The 19,088-nt window shown below is 39.9% G+C and overlaps 1 protein-coding gene across 1 annotated transcript in view; it reads right to left on the bottom strand.

Annotated features, from left to right (window-relative positions):
* Positions 1-19,088, bottom strand: part of Cep128 (centrosomal protein 128) — a 358,487-nt gene that overhangs the window by 320,332 nt on the left and 19,067 nt on the right. Inside the window, exons 3-6 of the mRNA XM_041658366.1 lie at positions 16,028-16,189; positions 14,123-14,209; positions 3,669-3,795; positions 2,526-2,641 (exon numbers count right to left, since the gene is read on the bottom strand). Of these exons, the coding sequence (XP_041514300.1) occupies positions 2,526-2,641; positions 3,669-3,795; positions 14,123-14,209; positions 16,028-16,174 (477 nt within the window). The 5' untranslated portion in view covers positions 16,175-16,189. The remainder of the gene's footprint in view (positions 1-2,525; positions 2,642-3,668; positions 3,796-14,122; positions 14,210-16,027; positions 16,190-19,088) is intronic.

Below are 19,088 nucleotides of genomic sequence, written 5' to 3'. Positions count from 1 at the left end.
ATGGGTTGAGAAAATCCTCCATATCAGGCTCTAAGGCACTTTCTTAATTAGTGATTGATGGGAGAGGTAGCAAACCTGGGCTGGTGACCCATGCTCTATGAGAAAGCAAAGGCTGAGAATGCCATGAGGAATGAGCCAGTAAGCTGCACACTTCCATGTCTGCATCAAGCTCCTGCCTCCAGGTTCCTGTCCTGTTTGAGTTCCTGTCCTGACTTCCTTCAGTGATGAACATGTAAGTCAAATAATCCCTTTCCTTCCCAAGCTGCTTTGGTCATGGTGTTTCATCACAGAATATTACCCCTAAGACACTCAAATTTTAATTCTTTTTATTGTTTCAGAGTTCCATGCATGTATATAATGTATCTACTCAACTCTACTCCCAGTCCCTCAGTTCCTTCCATATGCCCCCAAAACCTGTCCCTCCTAACTCCATGCGCTTTATTTTTAACCGCACTGAGTCTACACAGAACTGTTTAGGCATGGGTGCAGGACTATCTGCCGGAGCATGTGTACCCTCTCAAGGATCACATTCATGAAGAAAGTGCTCACAATGCCTGCAGCTATCAACAGCCAACAGAGGAATTGCATGAGCCTTTCCACCTTCCGTGCTGGGACTGTAACTGGCTTGATCTTACGTGGCTCATTACAATACAGTCATAACTGCTGGGAATGCCTGCATGCAAAGGCCTCGTTGCGGCAGATGTCTACAACCTCAGGCTCTTACAGTCTTTCCACCACTGCTTCCATAATGATCCCTGAGCCTCAGCAGGAGAGGGTATAATATAGAGAGGTCCCAGTCTCATTATCTGCATATGGACCATCTGAGGTCTCTGTATTCATCACCATCTACTACAAAAAAGAAGTTTAAAAATGCTCTCTAATCTATGGGTTTAAGGATATGACCTGGGTGGTGGGTGGAGGACAGGTTATTTCTATGTCCCATTAGCAGAGTAATAGCATCAGATTCTTCCTATGACTTAGGCAATCATGTGTTTTTAGCTCAGTATGATACCAGACATAACCTCCATCTTGTGGAACAGGCCTTAAACCCAACTGCAAAGTGTTGATGACTCCCGCCACTGGCGCCACCGCTGTACCAGTGGGTCATTCTGCCCGGCCGTAGCTATTGCAGCTTGCAGGGTTCACAGCAGGATAAGAATGACTGCTGATTATTTTCCTCCTCCAGCACTGTATACAGAACACCCTGGCGCTATCGAAAGCTAACCAGTAGGGAAGAACTTTCTAGATGATTACTAACTCTCCATTTCTTAGCTACTGTGAATACAGCACAGTTTATCTCGCATGTCCATACTCAAGAATAACCAAGAGCAACAGTACTAGTCTGTATTGTTGGGCTGGGAAATATTATGGGATATCACTGGGCAACAACTCAAAAAAAAAGATATTGCATGCCTGGCACTTCTTATTTGACATTTCTGATTTGAAAGTCTGTGGAATCTGGGAGTATCACTGTCCCTATTAAAAGGTAACTCCACTTGAACTCCATATGTATATATGGGGTGGGGGGTTGCATGCACACATATTTTTAGGAAGCTTCTCTAGTAGTTGGTTTCCATGGCTTTTTCAAATGTCTTCACTGTTAGTTATCCTTCCCCATACGGTCGTCTACCCACCCCTCCCGACACCCTCCACATTTAAGCCTTTCTGTTTCACTATTTCCCTCTCCTACTTCACATCACCTGCATTCTATCCCCCATCTCACATGACACCCACCCACTGCCACATGGCCTCTTACTAGCTTCATGACTTCTACGTTTGCCCCAGCCTAAACACACATATCCAAAGACTCAAACCCGACATCAATATATGACAGAGAACATACAATATTTGTCTTGTGGGTCTGGGTTATCTCACTCAGAGTGACTATTTCAATTCCATCCATTTCCCTGTGGATTTCAATTCTTCATTTTTCTTTAGGGATGACTACTCTTCTACTACTGCACACACCACATTTCCATACCGACTCATCTACTGATGGACATCTGGACTGTCTCAACATCCTGGGTATTGTGAATTTATCATTTGTTTCACTGATCTTAGTCTTGAAGCAACTTTAACTTGCAATTCCCATTACAGCTACGGATACCGAACTTCTTAAAATATTTCTTAGCCATTTCTACTTCTTTTTTTGAGAATGCTCTTTTTTACATCTTCAAAATATAATGCTCCACAACAAAATCCAAAATAGATAATACAGATTTGTATACTGAAAATAATATTCATAAATTGTAAGAAATGCTCTCCTTGGTGGGAGCAGCTGCTAAGAACAAGGCATGAAGAAGAGATGTGTTTGACTTGTCTGCACTGGGGACTCCTCTCAATCGTAAGGAATAAAAATGTATTTGTGCATTGAATATAAAATGTTTGGCTTAAAAAGAAAAAAGACAGTGCAAGATTATTGATGATCAAATTCTTAGTTGAGATATGTCCATAAACTTCAAGAGTCAGTCATTTATAAACAAGTAGAACATGCGACAGATAAACTACACAATGTTACAAAGTACCTGGACCATGTCATCTGTCTCCCGAACAAACCGAACACCAGTTCTGGACCTGTTTCGTTTAAGACCCTGTGGCTCGTAGTCCTTCAGAGGTGAGGTAGGTGTAAAACGGAGACTCTCTTTCCAATGCAAAGAAGAAGAAAGGGCATTAAAACACCACAGCAGAACAATCTAAAATTTCCCTTGACAACTGCAGACCAGACATAGAGACACCCAGTCACTCTTAGCCTAGATTTCCTAAGTAACATACTGAGCCATAAAGAACACAACAGCATTGCTTTAAAGTAGATAAAATGAACAACAAACTTAGCCTGAAAACAGAACATGACAAAAGGTCCAATTTTTAATACTGGCCAAAGCAGCAACACATTTTCTCCTACATAAAAGTAACTACTAAAAATCTAAACGCTTTAGTCCTCCCTAAAATATAACATCCCACTAATAACATCAAATCTTGCAGATGTCAAATAAATTAATCTAAAGACAAAACAGTGCATAACAATCAATAAAAACAGACTACATAAAAACATATAATAGTGTTCTACTTTAATCACTATTATGAGTAACAGCAGTATTCACAACTCCAGGAACCAACGTTCCTCCAACTAAATCACTCCCATCACTGAGGATGTTTATGCGCGATTCGAACCTGACTCTCAGTACTACAGGGAAATACGGGTTAATTATAGGCAAACAAAGTGCTTAATAACTTTAACACCATCATTGGCATCTAGCTGAACACCAAGGCTAAAATTCGCCTGCTTATACCATGTGTTGCAGCATAGTTCACAATCAGAAATTGTATAACTACTATGCCAAGAGAAGATTAGAAAGAAAACATACCAAAGTAAATTTTATTTCTGCATTTGTTTTAAAGTTTGAGCGGCAATTAAAAGCCAAGCTTTGCTGAGTAAAGCTTCAGGTCTACACAGCCTGAGGAAAATAAAATTAATAAACCCAGACTTTCAAAGGCCCTTTAAAAACCAGCATGCACTATACTGTCCAACAGGTGCAGTGCTGTGTGTGCACAGTATCTAATCTATAAGATCTATAATCTTGTGAATATGCTGTATTTCTCTAATGATTAAAGCATTCAGTATGTACTTCAGGAAGGAAAAAGGCTTTTAGAACACACAAGGGGTCTACCTGCCACAGCGCCACCATCGAGATCACTGGCACTCAAGCTGGTGACAGAAACACTTCTCCCTCCTGAGTTTCTCTGTAAGCGCTGACTCCGCAGTTGGCTTATTGACTGCTCCAAATCTTCCTTTAACTGAAGAAGATGCTCAAGAGTTATTCTTCTTAAGAAACCCCTAGCATAATAGACACATCTGAAAGTGGTTTCTGAAATATCCAACTTAACCAGGAAAAAAAAATGCTATCAGAGGAATTTTAAACTGAGTTATGTTAGGAAACAGAAAAACTAATAAATGCAAGTATTTGAAGAACAAATGCTAAGGTCTGACTTATAATGGTACCTATCACTGCCTTATCCCCACTTCCTATTGCCAGAAAGAGACACTCACCATACACACACACACACACACACACACACACACACACACGGGCTTGCAAACACTGAAATGACTTACTCGCATTTGTGTAGAAAGATAACAAGACCAGCCAACACATTTTAATGAAAACGAAAAGCATTCTTATAAGCATTCTGTTAGAAACCCAGGTGTGAAGAGTGGACACAGAACAGTTATTGAAGGGACTGAGGCACCACCAAACAGCATTAGAACACCACATACATTCATGAAAAGAGGACACATGCCAGAGAACTGTGAGAACAAATGTCATCACATACTAAGATTGGTGGTTTTAATGCCCATGTGCATGCACACACACATGCACACTTAGAATAGTAAAAGAGCTATCTATAAAGAACAAAATAAGCTAAATACTGGACATAGTATCTAGACAAACAAACAGTTGCAGACCTAAGAAGAAATCTCAAGTAACACCCAAAAAAGCAAAGAAGAAAGCTGAGAAAATCTGTCCGCCCTGGTTTCTGGGACACCTCAGACATTATGCAAGTATGAATAACACATAAATCCATCTCAAATCATCTCTAGCTCTTTGAAAACAAGGTCAAAACAAGGCAGTTGATTGAGAAGAGACTTTCTAAGCTGGGCCGCAGTGAAAAGGTAGAGAACCCCTTATTGTAAGCACAAGCAAGTATTTAATAACCTGGGGAAGTGTACAGAAGATAGCCAGCCCAGCCACAGGGAAAGCAGAAAGATCACATATGAAGCAAACTCATTTTCATTTCAGCTCGCTACTCTTGGCTAAACCTGATTTGAGCACACTCTTTGAAGCAAAGTCAGTTTCCATTTCTTCCTATTCTTTTTTGCAAAATAATCTGGCTTTTTTTGTTTCATATTAAGTCATCTGTGTTTTCCCTTCAGTTGAAGCTACTTCCTTCCTGAAGACCTGCCCCCAATACCCCCGTGATAACCACATTTTTATCCATCCTTGGAGAAAACATTAGGATGGTTTCTCTTTAACTTCGCCATTGTTTTACTATGGGACTATGTAAACTCTGTCTGTTTGATCGTATTTTTTAACCCATAGAGATCACAGAATGGATAACTTGTTAGGTTTTATGTGCTGTGAATTCATTGTCTTATCCTGTCTCTCTTCTCATTGCCTCCTGTCCCTTGTCTTCTTCAAAAGGGTTCGATTTGGTTGAGACAGGGTTTTCCAGTGTAGCCCACACTGGCTTGAAACTCATGCTAATCTTCCTGCCTCACCCTCAGGAGTGCTGTAATTACCATCATGTGTGAGCCACCACACCTGGCATTTATTATTATTTTAATGTCATCCTTTCTTATCCTATTGATCTTCCATCATTCCCTTTTCTGTAAGGTTCACCCTTTCATCCTTACATTCTTCTCTTTGGATATCTTCTTTGGCCTGTCTTTAAGTTCGCTCTCTTTCAACTGCCTACTGACTCCTATTTAATCCCTCCATCGAAAGCTGCTTGGCTATTTAAATCATCTAATGTTCTACTTGTAGTTACTTGCATTTAGTTTTCAATTATCTCGTATAATTTCTTGAACACATTATACTGGTTTTCATAGTTCCACTATAATTGACTGTCTGCATTTTCCTTTGTCTTGACAGTCACATTTTCTATTCTCTTGTGCCTGCTTATTTTTTTTTATCATACAGAGACAATGAGCATGAAAATCCAAAGTAATAATTTCTTTCAGAAGATCATGTGATTTTCATCCCAGTGGGAAGCTGGGTTAGAATAAGTAGAAAGCCCAAACCCCCTCAAACATGTAGGAATTGAATTTATTCTGTCCCCATGAAGGCTAATCTATTTTCAGTTCTGATTCATCTTTTCTCCTAAATTACCCTTTGGGATCAGAGCTGATTTTTGAAAGGTCGTAACCTAAGTTTTTTATTGCCTGATGATTCCTTATTCCAGCCTCTCTGTTTTTAAGCCACCTCTGAAATTAGCCACGCCCTTGAAGAAGGAAAGAGCTGTGGATACAGGACTGATGTTCTAGACTCCTTTTCTCCCCAGAGCTCTGCGCTACCCCGGCAGCAGCTCGAGTCATAGCCGCACCACCGCTGCACTTCCTTCGCCTTTCTAGTTGGTCCAGAAAGGAAATGGGGCCAAAAACCACTTAGATATGGAGGTGCCAGCTAACAAATCCTAAGCTATAGCTAAAGGTAATAAAACACACACACACACACACACACACACACAACAGGGGCGGGGGGAGGAGGGAGAGGGAGATGGAGGGAGGCAAAAACAGACACAGAGATGGGGGAAGGCACACACAGACAGAGATCACAGATCACCAGACCAGACATAAACACCAAAAAAAAAAAAAAATTGACCCACCATAGAATATATAGAAAAATATTGCAGAACGAGAGAAATAATCATTTCAAAATCTAGGAACAATAAAAGGTACCAAAAATTAATCACTCTAGAATAGGAAAAAATTTAGAATATGCAACCTAATGTTGTTGTGGGATATTTTGATCGCAATATGACACTCCCAAGATTTGCCAATAAAGTTAAACCTTAAATCAGGGGCCAGAGCTATTGACTAGCTGACCAGAATTGACCATAGAGAAGACAGCAATTTGGATAGAGAAGATGCACAGGAAGGAAAGGGCAGTGACTTGAGTTTGGCACTTCCTTTTGGTTCTGGGGTGAGGAAGAGATGAGTCTCTTCCAGTGTCTCAGGCCAAAAAGCAAGGTCAACTAGTTACTACTCAACTTCCCTGAGCTAGCAGGTTTTCATCCTAGCCTTGACTCACTTCCAAGTCTTATTGATAAATAGAACAACAGAGATTTAATTTAAACATACATATTGCAGTCGCAGAAGAGCCAAGCCACAGGACCAAAAGCACTGCCAGGCCTGAGTAGTGGGCAGTGACTGCGGGATCATGGGGCTCCGGGTGATAATTTAAAAAAATCAGTAGATTCATGCACAGCTCTTAGCCAACAGAAAAAAGATACCTTGATGCCCAATATGGGATACCAAATGTATTTTTGCTTTCTCATAGGGACCACCAGCTCTACAACAACACGAAGACTTGTTAGCCTCAGCTTAGGCTTGTCCTACTATCTTGTAACTTAAATTAACCTTTTTCTATTCATCTACACTTTGTCACATGTCTTTGTACTTTTCTTTCATTCTGAACATCAGAATTCCTCCATGTCTGATGGGTATCTTCTCCACACACCTAGATTCATCCCCAGTTCCTCTCTTTGTCACGGAAGGCCTGCCTATCTCTCTTTCCTAGCTATTGGCCATTCACCTTTTTATTAAACTAATCACAACAACACATCTTCACACAGTGTACAAATATCACATAACATAATGTTATAAATTTTCACACGGAGGCTGGAAAATGGCTCAGCAAGAGCACTGGCTGCAAGATGCCAGGGGAGAAACAACTCCTGAGAGTGTATTCCGACTGTAGCCATGGGCTGCACATGTGCAAACCTGTGTACATGAACACACACACAAATAAAGTAAATTTTAAAGAGGTTTAGCAAATACTTAACAATGGTGATTTTTAGACAAATTTAAGAAATCACAAATAAATGTTTTTAAAATGTCCAAAAACATTATGAGCACTTAAATATTAGCATAAAAAAGTATGCATGATTATGTTCAATTTTTAAATAATGAAACTTAGTCTTCAAAAAAATTAGTAACTTGTTCAAAATAATTGACGTAATTTCTAAGGAGGAAATAAAATCAGAATTCAATTTCGATTCTGACTTCAAAAACTGCATTTCTTCCATAAGTCTCAAGAAGATTCTTTTTGCATTACGTCTTTTCAACATTGAGTACAAGGGCATGTGTGGTGGAGAGCCCATAGCAGGGAGATAAGAGGACAACTTTCTGGAGTTGGGTTTCTCTTTTCCCCATGTAGGTTCCAGGGACTGAACTAAGGCTGCCAGACTTGCATGGCAAGCACCTTTACCCTCTGAGCCACCTCACTATTCCTCTGAAAACATATATGTGTCTCTGTGTGTGTGTCTGTGTGTGTGTGTGTGTGTGTGTGTGTGTGTGTATTCATATCTAGTAGCTTCACAAGAAACTTGAGGATAAAATTTTCAACAAGATAATAACCTACTTCAAAATCTGAAGTACATTGTTAAAATGAAGTTAACAGGATGTAACTTGCAGGGACCCACAGCTGTGAGCCTGTTCCACCTTGACTGGAGGTCAGAGAGTTTGAGCTTATTCTTGCTCTCTCAAAGTTGCAGACAACAGGTGTGGCTACAAACAAGTGATTCTGACCTGGGGGGTGGTTAATTAGTATTTGGGGTATAGAGGTGGACCCCTCCACCTGGACCAAGGTCCAATAGACCAAGTCTATTCCTTATATCATGTTAATGAAGTCTACTGCATTCCCCCTCCCCATTTGGAGTGAAATACGTAAGCATATGGATAATAAACAAGGTGAATTCAGTATTCACTGAATGTCCCACAGGATGCTGTTCTGTGTTTCTGTCTCTTATTTCTCTCATATCTCTGTTCCTTTTACTTAATAATTCTAATCCTCATGTTCCTACCCTGGAATGTACAAATTATGTCGAAGCTGGTCTTCAACAGTATCTAATTAAATTTCTTAATTTGATTAATTTAATTTTATTAAATGTAATTTCTTTTTTGTTGTTGTTTTGTTTTAAAACTCTTTTTTTTTATTGAGAAAAGGGGAAAAAAAAGTATCTACCTCCTCCCAGCCTCCCATTTCCCTCCCCTCCTCCCACCCTTCTACCCCTCCCCCAAACACCTCTCCCCTTCCCTTTCCAATCCAAATAGATTGCCATTACTTAAAATTATTAAAAGACTGGTTAGCTCTTACCTTCAGGCAATGAATTACTGAGTATCAGCCACGGGAGTAGGGACCTCTGAACTAAGGGAAATGGCCAATGTCTGGTTTAAATCACCTTCTGCGGTGTCATTGGGCCTTTTGATAAGTGAAATCCATTACATAAAAAGAAAAACCTGAACTTTATTTAACATTCTTGAGAATTCACATACCAGATGGTAACTTCATATTATTCCCAAAGGAAAACTTTAATCAGAGTACTTATTGGAAAAAAATTACCTATTAATGCAAGTTTCCGTGCTATAATTGGATCTTAAGTCTTTATCCCATCCTTATCTTAAAAATGAATATAACCATTCTAGGCCAGCCAGGTCTACAAGAGCTAGTTTCAGGACAGGAACCAAAAGCTACAGAGAAACCCTGTCTCGAAAATTCAAAAAAAAAATGAATATAACCCACTATTAACTACTTTAGCATCATCAACATCAGCCCAGACTTCTACTGCAGGCAGTACTAACATTTTATGTGGATTTCATCTTTACATCAGCACAAGAAAAACCCTGTTGTCTCACTAACAGCAACACAGGTTCTAGAAGAAGCAAGATGAGGCTAATCCACTGCACAGTTCTTCAAACATTCCAATATGAGAAGCAAAACATGTTCCAAATATGCCTATTAAATATTAAAACAAACCCTTCTCACACATTCTCTGTGACTCTTCAGTTGACTTCATGGATTATAAGCAAAGAACTAGGCCTATGGTTGGATGAAGGAATCAAAGGTAAGTTGCTACAGAGATAACTACACAGCCTTATCTGGACTACTGATGAGAGAGAGCCAAAGCATGGACTCAGCCCAGTATCTACCAACAGATGATAAGAAAATGGGATCTATATCAGAAATGCACACATATGAGTGCAATATATTCTCCAGCCCATGCAGAAAAATGAATTCATATCATTTGCAGGGAAATGGAGATCACCACAACAAGCAAAGTAAGCCTGACTAGATGAACTGAATGACATAAAATTGAAGAAAATTTATTTAAGAGAAGCAGAGCAGAGTTTGGAAGGGAAGATGAGCAGGGAAGCGAAGATGGAGGCAGCAGGCAGGGAGGAGCGAGACTGACACAAAGGAACCCAACACTTGATAAGCTGATATAAGCAAAAAAAAGTTAGGGGGAAATAAAAAACAAACTCAGTGTTGGAGATTATAAAGAGTCAAGGGAACAATAGTTAAATAGAGATGGTTGCAAGAAAAAGAGCCTAAACAACCCAGAGGCTATAAAAGACCAAAATGAATTCGCACTGTGGTTCCCTTGTTAGGAGAAATCAACTCAGGAAAAAAAAACACCACAGCAGATACTCATATTTCCAAAATGTTCCCCTTTCCCATTGACAAATTATTTTCACAGAGTTTAAATAACAACAAATAAATATTTAAACACACAAACTACATATCCATTTGCTGCGGGTTAGCAATAGTCATTTATAAAACCTAAGTTAATAATAAGAGCTCCAGTCTTCCCTAAGGCAAAAGAGTTGATTCTGTTTCTCTAAGAAGTGTCTCTTTATATTTTAAAAGAAAAATGCTAATTCAAGTAGGCAACAGATATTCACCATGGTGAAATTTTATAACAGTTGAACTATCACTGGTTAAAATATATTACACTATTATAAAGCATATATGAATAAAAAAAAAAAGCATGTTTCAGTGGCTGGTGAGGTAGCTCAGTCTGTAAAAGCACTTTGTCACCAAACCTGATAATCCAATTCCATCCCTGGGGGAGCCCCCACAGTTAAAGGAAAGAGCTATCCCTGCAAGTTGTCCTGACTTCAACACATACAGTAGACTCATGCACACGCATACGTGTGCACGCATGCATGTGTGCGCGCGCATAAACACACACACAGAGTAAATAAATAAAATTATGTTTAAAGATTTATTTTATTTTATTTGATGGGTATGAGTGATTTGCCTATAGATATACACACCATGCTTATGCATGGTGCCCACAAAGGCCAGAAGGGGGCATTAGATCCCCTGTAACTATAGTTACAGATGGTTTTGAGCTGCCATGTGTGGGCTGAGAACTGAACTCAGGCCCTCTGTAAGCACAGCAAGTACTCTGGAACCACTGAGCTATCGTTCCAGCCCCAATAAAATGCAATTTTAAAAAAAGACAGGAGCAGGGAGCATAGACAAGCAGCTTGGCTGCTAAAGTGTTTGCCATGCAAGCATCAGAAACTGATCCAATTCACAGCACCCACATAAAAAGCAAACTTCGATGGAAATATCATAAATGTACTTTCAACCTGGGCAGATGGAAACAGGTGAATCCCTGAGTCTTGCAGGCCAGCCAGCCTAGCATAATCTATGAGCTCCAGATCCCAGTGAGAGACCTTGTCTCAAAAAGATAGACAGCTCCTGAGGAATAACACTAAAGGATGTCCTCTGACCTACACACACACACACACACACACACACACACACACACGTTCGTCCTCACATATACAAAGTAACACACATCCGTACACACAACATAATAATTGGTCTTTTTTAAAAGATGGACAATTTTACCATGTACTTTGAGGATTTGAAGACAATAAACAAAAAGATGCACGTAAATCATTTGGTGACACGGTAACACAGCTTCCAGCATCTGATCTAACAAACAGCTGTCAGAATAAGCTGCCATGAGAATCATTCATAAGAAACTCTGAGCTGCCTGTCTCCTGATAATATCTAGGCAGTAGAAGAGAATTGCTGCTATCCTGAGTAGTTCGAACATAGAGCAATCAGGGCCATCATCCATGGACATGTCGGAATGAAAAGCCACAACAACCGATTGTCAGAACAGAACAAGAGCTTCAGGAGCCAGAGAAGGAAAATTAGAGGAGGCTAAGGAAGAGCCATGAGCAAAAAGACTCTTGTTCTCCTAGGTCTTTTTTCTAAGAGTGGCTGGAGACAGACACCTGTTGGTTTGACTAATCACTCGAGAGTTCAACAGTGCTCAATTCGAGCTACTACCATAAGTGTGACAAAGTAGGACTGTTTTCTGGTTCTAGTGAATAATGTCCCAGTTTTACACAAACAAATTCAAAAGTAAAAATTGTATTATTAATAAAGTAATTAACCTAAAACAGTTTGTGAGCTATTATATACATGAAGTTTAAAGCTCCATATTTCAAATACATCATAAGTCATAAAAATCCTGTAGGTGAAAAACGTCCATATTTGCTTTCTAAATGAAAGTAGAACAGACTTTTATCAGAGAAGATGTGTTTCCTTGTGCTCAATTAGTTTCCAATCACAAACAAATAATAACAATAACAGTTCTGCTTTGTAAGATGAAAGCCAGTCATCAATTACAGTGTGGGAATTATGTAATAATTGATACAAGCACAGATATATATATAGATATATAGATAAACCATTACTGTATAAATGTAAATCCTTCTTGTTACAATGTGTACTGCTCCTTCCTTCAAAATGAAGAAATACATTTAACTGGGTTGCTAAAGGTGAGCAAGGGAATCCATGAGAACCTAAAGGGCTAGGGCCAGAAGGGTGCATAGGCTGATTGCAATCCCATTTCCTTCACTAAGCTGACATACCATGTAAAATGTAAACATCTTTTTTACCTTACATGCCTTTTTCCCTCAAAAAGCACAGAGAATCTAGCAAAACATTAATAAAAATATTAGCTTTATTCTTAAATTCTGAAGTGTCTTTCCTTCTTACACGACATCTGAACTAAACATAAACTGACGTATCCTTGAATGAAACTTTCTGAAATATCTAGCAAACCTCTAGGTATACATATCTTTAACCTATCCATCTTACTTCCAGAATTCCTCCAGGACTACACAAATACACCACACACACTCCACACTCACACACACACACACACACACACACACACAGAGAGAGAGAGAGAGAGAGAGAGAGAGAGAGAGAGAGAGAGAAAGAGAAACAGTCACTACTGTACTGTTTATATTAAAGCAAGCCCTTGCCACATCCACACTACAGAAGATTATACAGCTGTTCAAAGGGAGGTTATAGTAGCTTTATTTATGATGCTATAATAAAATACCTGCCCCCACAAAAAAGAAAGAAACATTTTAGGGTAGAATGGGTTGACTTCAGCTAATAGTCTAGGTTATAAGCCATCACTGCCAGCTAAAGAAACCCCAGGAGTTTAAAGCAGTCAGACACATCACAGGCACAATCAAGCACCGAGAGAAACAAATGGGTGTAAATTCATTTCCCTGCTTGCACTCAGCGGCTTTCCCCTCTGTTATATAGTCCAGGAACCCAAGCCCATAAACTGATGCTGCTCACAGTGACCTGGATCTTTCCACATCAATTAAGGCAATTAAGAAAATACCTAAGAGGTATGCCTACAGTCCGACCTGATCCAGTCACTCCCTCAGGTATGCTACAGTCCGACCTGACAGAGTCAATCCTAACATTGAGATTCTCTTCCTAGGTGACTCCAGATGTATCTAGTTGACAATTAAACCTGACCATCACAGAGGCGCACCCACACAAAGTTGTGTGGACAGCAGCAGAACCAAATCACCTGCCTATGTTGCACTGTCCTACTTCTTAAAGACGTTAGATATACGGACATAAAAGTACAAAGTATCTGGATCAACAAGAAATTATCAAAAGCGTTTCCTCTATGCAGTGGAACTTATAGGAGCTTTGAAAGTTTTACTTTATAAAATAATGAACATAGGGCTGAAGAGATGGCTCTGTCTTAAGAGCACTTGAGGCTGTAACAGAGGAGCTAAGTTCAATTCCCAGCACCCACATCAGAAGACTCATAACTGCCTGTAACTCCAGCTCCGGGTAATATGATGCCCTCTTGTGGAGTTTACAGCTCATGTATGCATGTGGTACACATACACACATGCAGATAAAACACTATTAAACATAATTAAATCTTAAAAAATAATAACGGTAATGAACATGTATAATTTTAAAACAAACCATCCTCAAAATTCCAGCCTTTTATGAGTATCTGTGGCCCAACTTTAGCTGCTCTGTTTAGTTCCTGTTCTGAGTTCTCCCTTCTATGACTAAATCTTTCAAGCTAAGTTGAACCCAAGTTGAAAATCTGAGTTCTTTTACTAAATTTAAACTGAAATCAGGAAGGCAGTTTTAAATGTGTGCTTATTCACACCATCACCTAATTGCCTTACTTATATTCCCTTCCCCGACATAAGCATTTCCATAAGAAAAGTAAACGGTGCAAACAAAAACACCCTCACCTGCTCAATAGCACCCGCCTGGCCAATGCTATAGTCTCGGTATCGCCCAAGCATCTCATCCACTTGTCGAAGGTTCTGACTGGTGTCCTGGAGAAAGAAAATAATCATCCCAAACAATTTTGGCATTGTCAAAGAACTGAATCAACATTTTGTAAAAGACACTTTGTAAAAGCTACAATATATGCCAGGTAACTTGGATAGCAACATACTTCATATACATCAAATCACTACAACACTGCAATTTATTTATGTATCTGAAGCATGTAATTTACAAGTCCTTATCCAAGGTCCCCTAATAAGTTGGTAACAAAAACCACAAATTGAAAAGAATCCTCTTCAGAAATGAGTGCACTTTGCACTTCACATTGTTCTTGGAGCAAAGCAACCTGGAGCATCAAGACTTAGGGAAGAGGGTCATGTGCACAGCAAATGGGCAGGATGGGCTATGCCATAAGAACATGGTGTAAGTATAAGAGAATAGTATAAGAAAGGGAAGGGAGAAAGGGAGAGAAGTAGGGGTAGGGAGAGAGAGGTGGGGATAGGGAGGAAGAGTGGAGGGGGGGAAGGAAAAAGAAAAAGAGCAGAAAGGAATCCTGAAGCTGCAATGAGCTCAGGTATGTAAAGAAAGTGAGTCAGTAGGTCTATTGTACTCCAGTTAATTCCTCAATACAGAACTGGATTAAGAAAAAGAAAACGTGCCCTTTAATCTCTTAAAAAACAATAAATTTATTTCTAACCTAAACATAAATTTCTACCTAAATATGCTTGGTTTTACATAAGAGATTAATAGAGTAATTTCTTTTGAATATGCCTACTTGCCAATGTGTCTCTTTGGCAGAAAGGTAGAAGGATTCAGACTCTAAAAATCCTATTGTTACATAAGCGTAAAAAATTCACAAAGAACAGGTATTATTACTCTTATGGAAAATTATTATTCCTCCAACAATTACTCTCTTCCCATCAAGCATACTAACCCAGCGTAATTCAAAGCCAAATTTCCTATTTTTATGGCTAAGTCAAAAGCAAGGGATGAATAAGCTGGAAATAATTCATGCTGGGTTTGTTTCCCACACTGGCTGCCCTTTCCAAGCTCTTCCTACGGAAAGCATCATGCTGCTCCCACTCAGACTTCCAAACACTGTCAGAAGTTACGTTCAAAACCAAAATGACATCTCTATATGTATTAGTCATCCACCGATAATCTGCTTCCCCACACTGTTGTGGGCACAAGGGCACAGGAAGCTAAACATCGGTACCACTTTTACTCCCGCAGTTTTTTACTTGTGAATACAGTTTTATCCTAAAACATTCTCAACAACCTATTACATAGTTCAGGTATCATCACCATGGTAACCAGACTAATGATCCTCATCAATTTCTGACTCCTAGTTGATAGAACTCTGCCTACGTAACCTATATATCAAAAGGTATTCTGGAGACATGACCTAGAGTGGAGTTTCTTCTGAATTACTGAGAGGACAAGCTGAAGTCACAAATGTCCTTAAAAGAGGAAGAGTGGCCGGCACTGTGGCTCAGCGGTAGAGAGTGCACTTGCATAGCATGCACAAGGCCTTGGGTTAGAACCAGAAAAACAAACAGCGAAAAAAGGAAAAGGAAGACAGAAAGGAGGACATAGCCAGCCAAATGCAACAGTTGGAAGAACCACCATGATAGTCGGCTTTGAGGAAATTCCAAGACAAGACACATGAGCAGCTACAAAGGACAAAGGAAGAGAATTTTCCTTCTTCTGACCTACAGAACTGTGAGATAATAAACGTGGTTGTTTTGAGGCATTCACCTGAGGGTCATTTATTACAATACTAAAACAAAATGATATACTGGCTGTAACCATTACACAGCTCAGACTACTTAAAATCTATCAAATATAACCACTGTCAAACTAACCTGTAAAGTACTGGTGATAGTGTTGACCTTCGCGGTGACATCTACTGTAGGATGACTTCCAGTTTCCCTGTGAACTGACCTGGTTGCCCATCGACTCAATCGGTTATGATAGCGGAAGTGGTCTGAATCACTGGATGATTCTGCCATTGATGTATACAAATCCTTCAAAATAAATCCAAGTCAGTGTCAATTAAGTAATAAGCACACAAGTAAGGAACCCACTCCTGACTTTCTGGTAGTTTTAAGTATTTATTACATTAGTTGTCCAGCAAATAGACACACAAGAAAACACAGAGGGCCACTTCCCATGTAATTCTGCTCCCATGGCCTGCTCTGCCCTGAGAAAACTGCTCCCACATGGTCGCAGTGAGTTATCAACTCCAAGTACCACTTCCTAAGATTTGTGTTCTGCTGCCAGGATTAAAAGTACTTTCATAAAGAATGTTTCAAAACATTATCAGCAACTCTATCCATGACAAAATGAAACACACATTCTCTGAAGATCTACAGAGCCAAGGAGGTGACAATTTTAAACTCCACCACTGACATGAGGCTGGATAGCGAGGAGCAGGGGATCCCCAGAACAAGCTAGCTAGTTAACCTAGCCAAATCTGCAAGCTCTGAGTTGAAGAGACCCTACCACATAGATAAACAATTGAAAAAGGCATGGGATCACGGGATGTCAACCTCTGCCCTCTATGTGCACAGACACACAGGTGCACACACAACCACATGTACACATGTGAAACACCACATACACATGCAAAAAAAAGCCCTTCAGTTCTTAACAGTAGTCAATACACTTTCTAAGCTATAAGAATTACCTCTAAACATAAATAAATGACAGATGCCCTGTAGAAACTATAATAAAATTCCAGTGTGTGGCAGAATAAAAACTCTCCTACATCCTAATTTACCATTGCGGAATTAAGCAAATGACATGATGCAAAAACAATTTTTACAATAATGCATTTATAAGGAGATACTAGCTTAAACACCTCCACCAAAATAGAAAGCCCATCTTCCAGAATGTACTTTCAGCACTGGGAAATTCTCTAAACACGCTTTTCTCCCAACTTAACCCCAACTGTTTATCTGATTTATACTAAAAATTATTTGTGCAAGCAAATATCATTTCTGAAAAATTATTTTTTTTGACATTTATCTGAAATGTTTATTTTGTTTTGGAAACTCAAAACAAAAGAGCTGATGAAACATTATCAGCAGTTTGACAAAACCTGAAGACTGGATAACAAATACAAGAGAACGAAATTGACCTGTTTTCTGTATTGTGGGGAAAAGGCAAACTGTGACCCACGGGCTCTGTGGAGTCCCTCACTTTCCACACTCCTCACTTGGTCTGTTGGGCTTTTCAAAAGCTTGTGCCCATCTTGTGACTTACGCCTTCACTCCTCTTGCAACCTCTGATCTCCTGGAGAGACAGGTGCTCTGACCCCACGTTTTTTTTTTTTAATTTATTTATTTATTAAGGATTTCTGCCTCGTCCCCACAACCGCTTCCCATTTCCCTCCCCCTCCCCAAATCAAGTCCCCCCCCCCTCATCTGCTCGAAGAGCAATCAGGGTTCCCTGACCTGTGGGAAGCCCAAGGACTGCCCACCTCTATCCAGGTCTCATAAGGTGAGCATTCAAACTGCCTAGGCTCCCACAAAGCCAGTACGTGCAGTAGGATCAAAAACCCACTGCAATTGTTCTTGAATTCTCAGTATTCCTCATTGTCCGCTATGTTCAGCTAGTCCGGATTTATCCCATGCTTTTTCAGACCTAGGCCAGCTGGCCTTGGTGAGATCCCAATAGAACATCCCCATTGTCTTAGATAGAAGTTAGAGAAAGTAAATACATTTAGAACAAAACAGCACCGGAGAAAACTAAGTTGATCAAGAGCTTATTGAGTAGTATCCCAATAATTTCATCTTCTAGTTAATGGAGGGTTAACTCAATCTTTAATATAAGCTGCTATCATTTTCCTAAAATCTATACAGACATTTTTTTCTGGCTTATTATGCACAGTGTGATCCAATTTCTCATTCAGAACAGAATATTCCGGGTCTTCTAGACCTTTATCTTTATTGCAGCTTGAAATGCATAATCGTGTCTCTAGAGATGATAAAGGACCCTTTCTGTGAATTTAGATTTTTTTCAAAATTAAATTACAGTCTATCTTCACCACTTCTGAGAAAGAATCCATGAAATATCGAAGTACATAATACAAGCTGAGACAGAGAGCTCCTGAACACCCTGCAAGCACATGCATCTCTCACATGGCCACGCCCCTTGGCTTCCTCCTACACCAGCTTCTCAGGTCTTTGCTGCCTAGGTAGAAGCACTAAGGTGCCCATGATGGGCTCCCTCCCATACTAGAAAACATGATTGAGAAACTAAAACTGAAGGCACTGCTTGGCTTTGTCTTTCTCAAGTCACAGCTGTTTAAACCCCCACCCCACCCTCACTCCTCACGTAAAAAAGAAGTTCACACACAGATATTCATGATAATTCATTCTAAGTTCAAATTTAATAAGATTAATAAATTCTTGGGGCATTAGAGACGTTCTGGGTGTGCCTGGATATTATTTCCAGGAACAGTAAGATTATGAAGACTTCTAGTCTAATAATTAATGGATTAATTTCTTAATAGACTTAGAATGACATTGTTGGGATGTAGTAAAGGGAAGAGGGAAGACACAGTTGGAAGAAATGAGTGAGTAGAGAATGCCTCTAAGGACATCTATGGTATGGTTCCTTCCTCTGCTGCCCGCCTACCTACAAATGAAGGAGACTGTCCCCCAAAGTCCACCACCATGCTCTGGGCCAGCAAGCAGGACTGACTCTGTGAAACTGGCGGGGGGGGGGGGGGGGGGGGGGGGAGGAAGGGGGGACAACAACTTCCTCCCTTAAATTGCATCTGTTGGGAAAAGTAACTAACAAAGTTCTGAAATGCCTTTTGTTAGTACTCAGGCATCTGTACCGGCCTGCCCTTGGGTCCTGACAGGATGCGCCCTTAGCTGCAGCCACTAAAACCCCTCCTGTGCACAATCACTACCT

This window comes from Microtus oregoni, unplaced genomic scaffold (genome assembly GCF_018167655.1).
Source record: "Microtus oregoni isolate MIOR12 unplaced genomic scaffold, Mior012 000009F_ref0000495, whole genome shotgun sequence".
In the NCBI taxonomy this organism is placed as follows: Eukaryota; Metazoa; Chordata; class Mammalia; order Rodentia; family Cricetidae; genus Microtus; species Microtus oregoni.
Note: the sequence above shows the minus strand (reverse complement) of the source record. Positions and strands in the feature narration are given on the sequence as shown.